This window comes from Nymphalis io, chromosome 18, assembly GCF_905147045.1.
Source record: "Nymphalis io chromosome 18, ilAglIoxx1.1, whole genome shotgun sequence".
NCBI classification, from domain to species: domain Eukaryota; kingdom Metazoa; phylum Arthropoda; class Insecta; order Lepidoptera; family Nymphalidae; genus Nymphalis; species Nymphalis io.
Window position 1 is genome coordinate 8,738,543 of NC_065905.1, and position 13,969 is coordinate 8,752,511.

Consider the following 13,969-nt stretch of genomic DNA (forward strand, 5'->3'; position numbering starts at 1 on the left):
TTATTATTTATTTATTTATTTAATTAGGAGATAAACTAATTTTCTGGAACCACTTATTGTATAAATATCATAATTATAGCCACAGCCCACACCTTATCTTGACGATTTTAATTGCTATTTAATATCATTAGACACGATTATTCTATTTGATAAAAAGTCTTAAAAGGTGATATACGCAAACTAGAATGTATTGTGTTGTCCTTGTTGAAATTCCGCAAAAGACACAATTTCTTTACCTCAGAGCTATCGTTAACCATAGACGGCATGTATATAAAAGGTTCAGACGTTAAATTTTCATCACCAAAGTTTCTCATCAAAACTCGGAGACCAGCCGCCTTATCAAGGATGAAAGGATGAGATGAAACCGACGTCGATGATTCCGCTTTTTTTTTAATTGCTATTTCTTCTAACCTGAGGGTATATATATTTACAATGTATGTAGAATTAATGGTAAAATTATAAGGCCCAGTCATTTATTTTTATGTAATATATTAGTAATGTGTAAGCATTTAGAGAAGTTGCTTTACGTTCAAGTTATATGTTCTAAACAAATTAATGAGCTAAGAATCAAATAATAATAAGAATAATGATAAGGAGAGAAAGAGTAATCTACCTCGCTAATGTCAAGGATCTGATATCCTGCGCTGTCAGGAAAATCTCGAATTCTCGCTCTAAGGTCTGTTTGATCTCGACCGCCATCATACTGTCCATTCCTAGTTCAGCAAGAACCACTTGCTGAGATACTGTCTTCAGATCTTTGATACCTAGAAATTAAATATTATAATATAGTTTAGTATTAGGTTTTATCTCAATTAAAAACAACTCCTAATTAATTTTTATAAAACTTGTTGGATTGCACCCTAACTTTAAGCATCAAAAGTTGTACATTACAACTTTTGATTCCATGTATCACAAAAGCGGTTATTGTTTATGTGGTACAAATTTAATTAAATATGTTTTTTTTTCACGATAAGTTAACTATGATCACACGTTTCTATTTATCTGTGCTAAGTCGATCAGTATAATTTCAACTTACTGATGATATCACTAAGGTGACTTTGTGCACTTTAATTGGTCGATTCTCTGACAATTACCGAAAGTTTAAGTATCATAAATCAAAAAGATCACCAATAATATAATTTCGAAACAGTTTCGAAACCTTTTACCTTCCACCATAATAAAGTGCGTATTCAGTAATTTTGCTATTAAATTCAATCTGTGTTTATGTATAAAATAGAGATGATTGACATAAATTTCGTAATTTTATGGCACTAACGAATTTATTAAGTTTACGATGTAAACATTAACTGAATTATGTTTATATGTTTAGTGTATTTAATGTATATAGTGCAATATTTTGGATTTTCTTGCCCATAATCTGCGCAACAGCATCTACGGCGTTTTCATATCCAGAACCTCCAATCTTTTTTTCAGCTACCACTATTGAGGACACAATCACGGAATCCTGTTTCAAGAACTTGTCGAGAGTGAGGAGACAGGAGGAAATCCTTTGTTGGAGGGTGCCACCGATCTCTAATTGGACGTCTTCATCTTGCATGTCTGCTACGAGACCCACCTGCGCAAAAACATAGTAAGATCTTTTTAGTGGTTTAATCGGACTGGTATCAGAATTTCCAAAGTATAAATCAATAATCTTTAAAAGCTCGAAACTGAAAGCTGCCAGATCTATGTTGCATTAGTTAGTTATGGCACAAGGTTTACCACAAATGTACCAACTAATCATCTTTATCAAAAATATGATCAAATTTAACCACATCGCCCGTTTCGTGACACTCACATCTCCTATAGCACCCCACTGTACAGCGAGCGCGGGGAGGCCAAACTTCTTTCTCCTTTCACAGATCCTCTCCATCACGGAGTTAGAGAAACCATAGTTGGTCTGACCAGCGTTGCCGCGACCGCAAGATACGGATGAGAATATCACGAAGTCCCTGGTGGATACCGAAAAATGATTACTTATTATATTAATGACGCTCAGTCATTTCATTAAAGAGTTATTCCGCATACCGAATGGACGAATTAATTATATGGCTAGAAATGAATGTTTAGGTCCAATAAAACAATTATTTTTAAAGTTTTTGATTTAACTAATAAGATAATGGTAGAAAACTCACTTTAACTTAGGGCACATTATTTGTGACAGTTTGTCCAAATTCATCGTAGCCAGTGCTTTAGGAGCGAATGACGCTTTAAAAGACTCTGGGGTCTGATTCTGGAAAATTGAATCTTTCAATATCACAGCCAAGTTGAATATCGCCTGAACGTCTCCCATAGCGTTCGCCATCTTCAGCATTTGTTCACATCCTTCCTCTGTTGTGACATCATGAGTTGAAATTTGTACATCAGCTCCATAGCCCGTCCATGCTCTATTTAAAGTTAAATTTTATCAAACACAAACAAGAAAAAGTAAAAATCAAGTAATGTATAAAGGTCCCACTGCTAGTTTATTACATATCTTTCATTAGCAATAAAATATAACTTAATAGTTTTCCTAATGCCTTCTCAGAATTATTTTGCACTTCAAATACTGCAACGTAAAATAATCTTGCCATTAGGAATAAGAAATGTTGATACATCAACAATTTACAATAAATAAGTAAATATTACTTACCTAAGCCGAGATGATTGATAACCATTACTGATTCCCTTTCTTGAGGTGAGAAGCACTTTCCTGGCTCCTCTCATGATGAGCCAATCTGTGAGCTCCAGGCCAAAGCCGCCCAGACCTCCCACCACAATGTACACTAATTCTTCATCACACATGTATCTAAAGGAAAAAAATCTAATAAAATAAATAATCTTATACTTTTACGAAAATACTTAATTTAAAAAAAAATCGAAATCAATTTTAGGATTTTGCAATTCGGTTAAGTCGGTTTAAGGTCACCATCAAATATCGATGAAATCAATCCTCTTAAAATCTTATAGTATACTCATAAAAGCACCTTTGAAGTTATTCCTTGGTAAAGTATAGATTGGCGGACGAGCAAAGGCCTAGATGAGATAGATGGTAAGTGGTCAGCAACGCCCATAGATATTGGCATTAGAAGAAATGTTAACCATCGCTTACATCACCAATGCGCCACCAAGGTTGGGAACTAAGATTGATTGAGTAATTAAACTTGCTCAGTCACCCTTCAAACCAGGACACAACAATACCAAGTATTGTTTTGTGGTAGAATATCTGATGAGTTGGTGGTACATACCAAGTAGCTTGCACAAAGCCCTACCACAAGTAAATCTTATTATACCACGTTGAACCACCAGTGAAGCTTGGTAGCTAAGGTGATGTCACATAATATTTGATTTATATTGATAAAAATTGACGAGCCGGTTGGCGTGGTTGGTAGAACACTTGCCTTTCACGCCGAAGGTTGTGGGTTCGATTCCCACCCAGGACAGACATTTGTGCGCATGAACATGTCTGTTTGTCCTGAGTCTGGGTGTAATTATCTATATAAGTATGTATTTACAAAAGAAAAGTATTATATGTAGTATATTAGTTGTCTGGTTTCCATAGCACAAGCTTTGTACAAGCTTAATTTGGGATCAGATGGCCGTGTGTGAAAAATGTCCCAAAAAAAAAAAAAATATGAGTTTTCGTTTATCAGTCTTTAGTAACATACCTAGGAACAGCTTCCATGCATATGCTCTTTGGTTTTGTAAAACGAATACCTCGTTCCTCATCACGAATTTTAATAATCACCTGAAATATTTATTTATGAAAATGGGTTAACCACAAGTCTCTGTTGTAAATTATTATTATTATTTTGTTACTCAATTATTGACATTTTGAGGAGTCGAAAACTTACGTATTATTTATGTTAATAAATAATATATCAATAGCACATAACAAAAATAATAAAAATGAACATATTTTTGGTTGAATCAAATTCCAAATGATTTTTGTACTTACCTTTCCAATATGTTTCCCAGAGGCCATATATCTGAATGCGGTCTCGATTTGATTTTTCTCAAAAATACAGTACGTAAGTGGACGGACAGCGCCGCTCATAATACCAGTTAACAGTAAATCTTGAAGGTTCTGTTCAAAGTTTTATTTTTTATAGTAAAAACTTATAGTTGTAGTCATGCTAATTTTACAAAACTATATTTTTTAAAGAATACCTTTCTAAAATCATCGCCTTGGTCGTAGATGAAGTCCAACACGATTCCGTGGAAGGAGATTTCTTTGTGGAAGGCGGACATGCCGATGAGTGTGTTGTTGCCGATGTCGAACTTTCCGATTTCTAAGAAGCGGCCGCGATATCCGAGACAGCGAATCGAAGCCTGAATAAGAAATTAAATTGAATTCCATTTAGTTTTGGTCATTTTGTTCACTTATATGCTGAATTTTAATATATTATATTTGACGAGAATTGAAAACAGGTGAAAGAAAAACGAATTTACGGAAAACACGTTTCTGCTTTATGATTGAACGAAAATTAATTTACAATTACAAGCGTACGAATAAAGGCATACATGAAAAAATGTGCGGTCGGGGGATTCCCGTCAAGAAAAAGTTCTTTGCGATATTTATTCGACTCAAAACTTTATATTGTGATTTTAGTTGATTATATTATTGTATTTATGTCACACCAAAAAGCGCCTCAAATTTTTTGCAACTCTCTCTCTAATCAAAGATAAAGAATTAATTTCAATTATTCAAGTAACACTTTTTTTTATAACAATAGTAACCCCCCTTTTAAGGAATTAACTACTATTTTAACATTATTTTATTAATTTACCCCTACAATTAAACCAAGTTTATGATGGGAATTGTGACAATAGCCCAAGCTTCGGAATTGGGATTTGCGTGTGGCTCGTAAGCCGTAGCGCTATAGGTACTTATATGGTTTTGAATTACTTTTCAATCAACAGCCAATCGTTGTCCACTGCTGAACATAGGCCTCTCCCAAGGTGCGCCAAAGCTCCCTGTCCTCCGCCTTCCGCATCCAGTTGGTGCCCGCTACCTTCTTAAGGTCGTCGGTCCACCTGGCTGGAGGGCGCCCTACGCTGCGCTTGCCGATTCGCGGTCTCCACTCTAGGACTCGTCTGCTCCAACGGCCATCGGTCCTACGACATACGTGACCAGCCCACTGCCACTTCAGCCTGCTAATTTTGCAAGATATGTCGGTGACTCCGGTTCTTTTCCGGATAATCTCATTTCTGATCTTATCCTTCAAAGATACTCCGAGCATAGCTCGCTCCATAGCACGCTGAGCGACTTTGAATTTGTGGACTAGTCCCGCAGTTAGTGTCCACGTTTCGGCACCGTATGTCATGGCAGGTAAGACGCATTGGTTGAAGACTTTCGTCTTCAAACATTGCGGTATAGACGACTTGAGGACTTGACGAAGGTTGCCAAATGCTGCCCATCCCAAGCGAATTCTTCGATCGGCTTCCTTCTCGAAGTTGTTCCTACCGACTTGTATTATCTGTCCTAGTCTATATTCACTAACAACTTCGAGAGGTTTCCCCTCGACGTATATCGGTCCCGGCACGACATGCCTATTGAACATGACCTTGGTCTTGTCCAAGTTCATACCGAGACCGACACACCGGGAAGACTCGCCTAGGCTACGCAGCATTTCGGTGAGTTGTTCCAGCGACTCTGCTATGATGACGATATCGTCGGCAAATCGAAGGTGTGAGATGTACTCGCCGTTTACATTGACTCCATACATAGTCCAATCCAGCGTTTTGAAAACGTCTTCCAACGCGTTGGTGAACAGTTTCGGGGATATTACATCCCCCTGTCTCACCCCTCTGCGCAGTTGGATCGCCTTCGTCTTACAGTCCTGGATGTGGACAGTCATTGTAGCGGCGTTGTACAGACATCTCAGTACCTCGACATATCTCCAATCGATATGACATCTCTGCAATGAGTCGAGCACTGCCCAGGTTTCGATGGAGTCGAAGGCTTTCTCGTAGTCCACGAATGCCATACACAGCGGCTGATTGTACTCTTCGGTCTTCTGCACAATCTGCCGAACAGTATGGATGTGGTCCACGGTGCTGTAGCCTGATCGAAAGCCGGCTTGCTCTGGGGGCTGGAACTCGTCAAGTCGTCTGGCGAGACGGTTCGTGACGACTCTTGAGAACAGCTTATACACGTGACTCAGGAGGGAGATTGGTCTGTAGTTTTTCAAGAGGGTTTTATCACCTTTCTTGAAAAACAGTACCACCTCACTCCCGCTCCACGTTTCCGGGGTCTTGCCATGTTGGATGACGGAATTAAAGAGGCTTGCTAGCTCTTTCAGGACCGGAGTCCCGCCTGCCTTAAGCAACTCTGTTGTGATTCCGTCATCTCCCGGAGCTTTGTTGTTTTTAAGCTGTTCTAGAGCCGCCCTAATCTCTCCTTGGTCAACGACCGGGAGCTCCTCGGAGTAATGGCGCATAAGAGGGGCGCGCTGGTCATCAATACTGATTCCCACGGGTTTATCCGTACTTGAAGAGAACAACTGCCCATAAAACCTCTCTACTTCTCCGACAATCTCAGGCCTAGAGGTAACGACCCCACCATTTTCAGTTTTAAGTTTTGTCAGACGCGGCCTCCCAAACTTGCGAGCGAACACTTTCGATCCCCGATTTTGCTCAATCGCAGCCTTGATGGCACGGGTATTGGAGCGTCGGAGATCGCGTCGCGTCAGCGTTTTTATTGTTCGGTTTAAGGCCTTATCTGACAAAAACGATGGTAGTTCTCGTCGTTTTCTCGAACCAAGCGGTGATCACTTCCGGTATTAAACCTGTTGATCACTGAAACATCTCTAAATATGTGCCTTTTATTCGAAATGATAAAGTCTATCTCGTTCCTTGTCACGTTATCGGGGCTTCGCCAGGTCCACCTCCTCTGAGGCTTTTTTTGAAAGAAAGAATTCATCAAAAAAAGCCCCTGCGCTTCGAGAAAGTTTACCAGCATTTGCCCCCTGTGATTTCTGCAGCCCAAGCCGTAAGGTCCGACTTTCGATTCACCGCTATCTTGTACTCCCACTTTAGCATTAAAGTCTCCCATAACAACATTGTAGTGGGCCCTCGAGGTGTCGTTGAGGGCCTTTGCGATGTCCTCGTACATCGCTTCGACCACATCATCAGAGTATGTCGAAGTTGGCGCATATACCTGTACAACCTTCAGGGAGTACCTGTCGGAAAGTTTTAGGACAAGGTACGCTACCCGGTTCGACACACTACTGATTTCCACAATGCTGCTAATGAGATCCTTTTTGACTAGAAAACCGACACCACCCTGGGAGAGGTTATCACCTTCGCGGAAGTAGAGTAAGTTACCGGACTCTAGAGTTATCGTGTCCTCCCCCTGTCTTCGGACTTCAGATAACCCCAGTATATGCCAGTTTATATGACTTAACTCTACTTCTAATTCGGCGAGGTGATGGTCCAGCCTCATCGAGCGTCCATTATACGTTGCCATTTTCAGTCGTTTTATACGGTAGCCTGCCGTGAACCGGTGATTCTTAGCACCCCCTGCCCTGCCGATACCGCGACCGCTACCGTGGTCGGGCCTAGCGGGCTTGCCGGTAACTGGGGGCCTTTTTTTTTGGGCGCATCTGCCATTTAGGGAGGGGTTTGCCCATACTCGCCGCGCTGGGCAGGCGTGTTGGCGAGCGCAGTAGGGGGTAAGATGTTTATGGGAGGGGGGACGCTGCTGCCCATCCCCCCTTTTCCCCGTCCCTCAGTCGCCTCTTACGACACCCACGGGATGAGATTGGGGGAGTACTATTCTAAGCCGGTACTCCACGGCAAATTACTTTTATAATTTTGTATTTCTAAGAAGGTTAGGTAAGTATGTTTAGTAAAATTTATTATTTTGATTGGGTTTGCTTATATTTAAGTAACTTTTTTTAAGTATCTTAATTAATAATAAAATGGTAGGCGCACTTTGAAAATCACGGTCTATCGTTTGGCGTTCAAAAATTTGGCATAGCCTACCTCCATAAGCGCTCGCGCAATACTGAATTCGACTGCCCAACGCATCGCATTTTGTAGCATTTGGTTAGCAGAGTATGAACGTAATTTCGTAGTGTGACATGACCTTGGTCACTGTCATTTCACTCTACTGTAAGCCGCGTAAAAGAACTTCGTTCCAAAAATGATAGGAAAGAAAATAGATATTCTTACAGTATATAACAGTCCTCGTCAAAAATTCATTAATTAACTTTTTATACCCTATTATCTTATATACTAAATAAGGTAAGGTTAAAGTAGTATTAGTACTAAGCAAATCTTTTAGTGTATACTATTATGATACCCTAAAAGTTCAGTATCTAAAATAATAACAATATGATACTCAGGGAAATTGATAATACATGTTATTAAATATGTACACGACTTGTAGAATACAATTTTATTGGATCACAATATTAGATATGATTTCTTGTTTAAATATAACAGAAATAAACATTTCAAAATACCTGTAATTTGTCATCGGCAAGAGAATTGAGTACCAAATCTACTCCCTTTCCGTTTGTTTCTTTCCTGACCATGGCTTCGAAGGATATGTCACGAGAATTACCGATATGACTGTCTGTGAAGGAGACGTTAGAGCTTAAATCGGGATTTCCATACTAAGAAAATCTTACTCTACATATTTACATACTAACTGGTTCTTGAGTTACTACAGATTTACATAATTATAACTACAAATCCCCAATAACAGTTATTTTTTGGTCTCCTTGCACTTACCATTTTATTTAACGAAACGATTTTAAGGAAGAAAACCAATATTACCTTTAAGTTGAGGGAAAAGTCTTTTTATGAAGGCTCGTTTCTCAGGAGTACCAACAGTAGTGAACACTTCGCATCCGAAGTGAAGAGCCACGCTGATTGCGGCTTGACCAACACCACCAGAACCCGCATGGATCAATATTGATTCTCCTTTTTGGATCTTGCCTACCATCACCTATTCAAATGCATTAAATATAATTATAGAATAATATAAATATCTTAAATATAATCTGTTAAGATAAGAACTCTTATTACTGCATTACATATCGGTTTTTACCTGCAGTGTCGGAAAGGAATCATTAATCAGTAGGTTGTATTACTACGTTGTGGCTTTTGTAAGCACAAGAATTCGAAAGCTATGTAACCAAGGAGGTAATTAAAAACAAGTGATAACTCACTTACCAAGCCATAGTATACAGTTCCATATGCCACAGGCACACTGGCAGCTTCTTCGAAAGTCCATTCGTCAGGGAAGCCCCATAAGAGCGCCTTATCTACTACCACCATGTTAGCCATACCGCTATTCCTTACCATGCCCATAACTCGAGTACCACTGAATTAATACGTTTTAATTTAAAACTATTTATAAAATAACTACAAAATTGCACTAAAGACGAAATTGAAGGTAATCCGCAAGAAGTCATTTTACGTTTTAAATTTAGAACTCACTTGCACGTTCTGCCGACAATTTCAAACCCTTGTACGCACTCTTGCGCAAGCCTGCCTTGTGCGACGGCATCGACCGACACGCGCCCCATTGCCGTCATTACGTCGCGGAAGTTTAAAGCCGTGCAGTATACCTGCATATAAAAATATAACCTACTTTTTACAAAAATAACATTTTCAACCAAGCAAATATACATTCAACATCCTAATATATGGCCTCCCTAACTATATATCATAGACACATATACTCATAAATGTTATTTCTTTATCATCATAAAACAAAAACAATAAAGTCCCTCTACACACACGCTCACACAGACACAGCTACATATATACCTGTGCATGTCCCATTGCTAAGGCCTCCTCTCCCTTTTTGAAGTGAAGGTATGGAGCTTATTCCACCAAGCTGCTCCAATGCGGGCTGGTGGAGTACACATGTGGCAGAATTTCAGTTAAATTAGATACATGCAGGTTTCTACATTATATTTTCCTTCGCCGTGTAGCACTAGATGAATTATAATCACAAATTAAGCACATGAAAATGCAGTGGTGCTTGCCCGGGTTTGAAGCCACGATTATCGGTTAAGATTCACACATTCTTACCACTGGGCCATCTCAGCTTACACACATTTTTAATAACCTTGTCATTAATACAATTAGTAGTAGGGTTTTTTTAAATAAAATATGTAGAGACTATAGCGACTGTACATAACAAATTCGACTACATTCAATATTAAAAACTTATGTAACATCTTATTACATATTTTACTTACGTTTACAACAATATTTCCTGGGTTCTTATAAGCTTGATTAACTCTTATGGGTCCCTCCAGCCAGGTCAGCGAGGAGAGGTCTCCAATTGTAACTGTGTTCACGTAGGCGTGGTGGGCCTTGACTGTATCCAAGTCACCGAGGAGTAAGTGACGGTACGTGCCCCATTGACCCTGATTATAAAAAGTATTATATATTAAAATTATATCATATTTAACACGAATTTTTTTAAATTTATTGCCAATCACTAACAGTTTGATTTTGTTTATGTGGTCATAATTGTAAGCGCGTACGAATCGAACTATTTATGACGTAAAGAATACTAATATTTTTACAGTCCCATTTTTTTGGGTCGTGATTATTAATCAACAAACATTAAACAACAAAGCCCATTTGACGCTTCCAATATAGATTGAAAAAAAATAAACTATATAAATGAAAAAATATTAATATAAATAATTGAACTTATGAATCAATCGAAATAAAAAACAGACATCTAATCTTATAACGTTTTGCACTTACGTCTTGATAAACATTGATAGCCAAATCCATATTTAACTGCTCTTCGTAGAATTCTAAATCTGGGTGGAATGGTGGAACTGAAGGATCAGCAATTAATAGACCATATATCGTTTCACCTCCAGGTTCCTTTCTTAGACAGTTAATTAGACCTAATAGTCCATTTATAGGCTCATTTTGGCTATATAAAACCACTTTTTGTCCAATATTAAGACCTTGCTTTACTTTGTCTATCCAATCGTATGTTTCATCGCTTGAGATGATATTGATAAATTTAGCTGGCTTTACACGCTCTCGTTTTCTGAAGAGGACCACGTATTCGAGACCAGTATCTTGTATGGTTATGATGTCGTATTTTTCGGAGTAATCTTTTGGATTAATTGGTTCTTTTTCACGGCTCATGATAAACCCTTTGTCGCATAGAGATGCAAACGCGTCTTTAAGTACCTAACAGACAATGATCTTATTAAATAATTGTTTAAAGAATTAGTAATTCTTATTTTGCTTACCACAGTTAAAAACATTTTTTTTAGACCAAGCTAATCAAACCAAGCTATGAGAGACATCGTTGTGTAATAACAGTAATTACAGATAAGCTTGTAGAGATTTTTGCGTTTTTCAATATTTTAAATAATTTACGGTCAACAGATAAATAATTAATTATATGTGCCTTAATATATATTAAAATATGTGTGCCTTAATATATATTAAAAGCCGAGATGGCCCTGTGGTAAGAACGTGTGAATCTTAACCGATGATCGTGGGTTCAAACCCGGGCAAGCACCACTAAATTTTCATGTGCTTAATTTGTGATTATAATTCATCTCGTGCTATACGGTGAAGGAAAACATCGTGAGGAAACCTGCATGTGTCTAATTTCACTGAAGTTCTGCCACATGTGAATTCTACCAACCCGCATTGGAGCAGCGTGGTGGAATAAGCTCCCTTTGGACCTTTAGCCCAGCAGTGGGACATTCACAGGCTGTTACGGTAATATATATTAAGACGTTATTAACGTAGATGTTGATAATTTATGAATAGTTAAGTAAATCCAGCGATATTCTCTAAACAATATAACAGAGCAATCAGCTATCTTGTAGTTTATGTACGTCTAGGAATGTGTATGCAGCTATTACTGCACTTGTTTGAAATTGGATTGATATTACGTAATAAAAATTAAATCCCTGAAGGTATGGAGCTTATTCCACCACGTTGCTCTAATGCGATTGTGATTTGGTTTGATACCCATGTCATAAGGGAATTGATAAATGGCCATTTAGTGGTGGCCACCATGTTGGACTAAAAATGACAGCATTTAGATAGTTTTATACATTTATAAAAACTTATCATTTATAAGCTTAATATTGATTCTGTGCGTTATGTCATCTTTTGTTTTGTATATTTAATTTTTTTTTTAATATTACTTACTTCATCTCTTTGGAGCAGATTAGCACCGATAAGTACTAAAATATTGTTTTCTCCAATAATTTTCTTATTTTTGATAGAAATGTTTGATGGCAATTCGATAAGATCCTCACACAAAACAGACAATTCAGCTTGTAGCAAAGGTAGGTCACCTAAGACGTCTGCTACTTTATCTAGTATAGGTTCAAATCCAGCAGTTTTATATTCATCGTCAACGATTTCAATGCTTTTAAATTTGTAAATTTGCCTATTTTCAAGAATGAGCTGAACATTGCTTCGGAGAATATCTTCAATCTAGAAATGATTTGGTTTTATTTTGTTATACATTATTTGCTATGTTTAATTTGACAAAAGAATACTTAAATAAAAAAAGTGCGAGTAACGACTAATTTTAAAATATTTGTAATTAAAAATGTTTACCCTTGTACCTTCATCTTAGACTTTCCAAAGTTAGGGATGAATATGTTTTTTTCTAAAACTGGTACGCCAAGGGGAACCCTTCTTGAAATTGGTGTGGCGTGTAAACCTCGAATTTCTACACCACCGGCTCTGGCGAATAAGAAAAGAAATTAAATTAATCCCACGATAATAATATAACATTGTAGTATTTAAAAAGAATCAAAAGTAATCTGTATATAATTTATATTATTTTTTTCATTTAAGTAAGGACTTTGCAAGCTTACCTGATAACGTCAATAGTAGGATTAACCCTAATCTCAAACGCTTGAGTCTTAGAATTAGGGTTCATTTTCGATATAGCGTCATAGTGCATATTAACGTCAATACATAGTTTATCAATTCTGGTAGGCACGAAAAGTCCTCGGGTATCATTACCAATGATCTTCATCTGCATCATACAGTCCAAAAATGTGACCCAGTTGTTGACCCAGGCCAGGCAACCACGGGTGCCCTCCACGTTACTGTTGATTACACCTCGGAAGTAGCCGCTGTAATTAAAATGAGCTTTAATTACTGCATAATCCAAACTCAAATGAGCATATTGCGTTTTTCTTTATGAATATATTTTAACATAGCCTTTGTTATTTCTTCAATTAACTGGATATTTTGAAATAGCAATCTTGTTCGCAAAATACGTCTACTAAGATAAGACTATGAAATACTACATTTTATTTTGCAGATAGGTATTTTTAGTATAAATGAGTTTTCATAAATATGTTTGTGATGCTAGTTCGTGACTGACTTTGGATAACTATACTAAAATTTATGGAAAATCATATATAAGCCCACTGTATGAAATTTATCAATTTTTCGTCAAATTTTATAAACAAAATGTATTTATTTCAGCCAAGTGATGATATGACTAACATAGTAAATAAGAACTTTTTATTTGAATTTTATCTGTATACCTATACTGGTAGCCTCTAAGACGTAACTCCTTGTAGAAGTCCTTTGTGAGTAGATGTTTAACATTGGGTCCTGTGGATTCAGGCTCAACTGGAAGCACACGGTAATCCTGTCCAACGTTCTTCTTTGCGTAAATAGTTCCAGTGACAATGGATGCTCCGCTTTCAAAGATCTGTTCGATTTTATTATTGAATTTATTTAACAATACTATAAAGTTAAATGAAAATTTCAATATTTATATTTTATTTTAAAATTTATAACATACTCATTACAAAATAAAATAAATAAATGTGAATTTGACAGCAGTTAAGAAGCTTTGGCTTGAGGGATTTTGCTTTTCTGCATAGGCTTTACTTTTCGATCTTGCTCAATTCAATTCTGATATTTTCGGTGCTCTCTCTGTTTTATTAAGTATTTATTTCACGCTGGTCACCACCACGATAAGAATGCAAAAATTTGA

General features: G+C 37.4%; 1 protein-coding gene across 1 annotated transcript in view; it reads right to left on the minus strand.

The window, feature by feature from the left end:
• The window catches only part of LOC126775411 (fatty acid synthase-like), a 32,533-nt gene that overhangs the window by 1,114 nt on the left and 17,450 nt on the right, over window positions 1-13,969 (minus strand). The window contains exons 19-37 of the mRNA XM_050497304.1: window positions 13,512-13,681; window positions 12,828-13,091; window positions 12,573-12,693; window positions 12,148-12,438; window positions 10,723-11,166; window positions 10,203-10,373; window positions 9,433-9,563; window positions 9,166-9,316; window positions 8,767-8,938; window positions 8,451-8,563; window positions 4,150-4,311; window positions 3,938-4,066; window positions 3,648-3,727; window positions 2,633-2,788; window positions 2,136-2,387; window positions 1,799-1,952; window positions 1,372-1,576; window positions 614-764; window positions 237-411 (exon numbers count right to left, since the gene is read on the minus strand). Coding sequence (XP_050353261.1) covers window positions 237-411; window positions 614-764; window positions 1,372-1,576; window positions 1,799-1,952; window positions 2,136-2,387; window positions 2,633-2,788; window positions 3,648-3,727; window positions 3,938-4,066; window positions 4,150-4,311; window positions 8,451-8,563; window positions 8,767-8,938; window positions 9,166-9,316; window positions 9,433-9,563; window positions 10,203-10,373; window positions 10,723-11,166; window positions 12,148-12,438; window positions 12,573-12,693; window positions 12,828-13,091; window positions 13,512-13,681 — 3,492 coding nt within the window. The remainder of the gene's footprint in view (window positions 1-236; window positions 412-613; window positions 765-1,371; window positions 1,577-1,798; window positions 1,953-2,135; window positions 2,388-2,632; window positions 2,789-3,647; window positions 3,728-3,937; window positions 4,067-4,149; window positions 4,312-8,450; window positions 8,564-8,766; window positions 8,939-9,165; window positions 9,317-9,432; window positions 9,564-10,202; window positions 10,374-10,722; window positions 11,167-12,147; window positions 12,439-12,572; window positions 12,694-12,827; window positions 13,092-13,511; window positions 13,682-13,969) is intronic.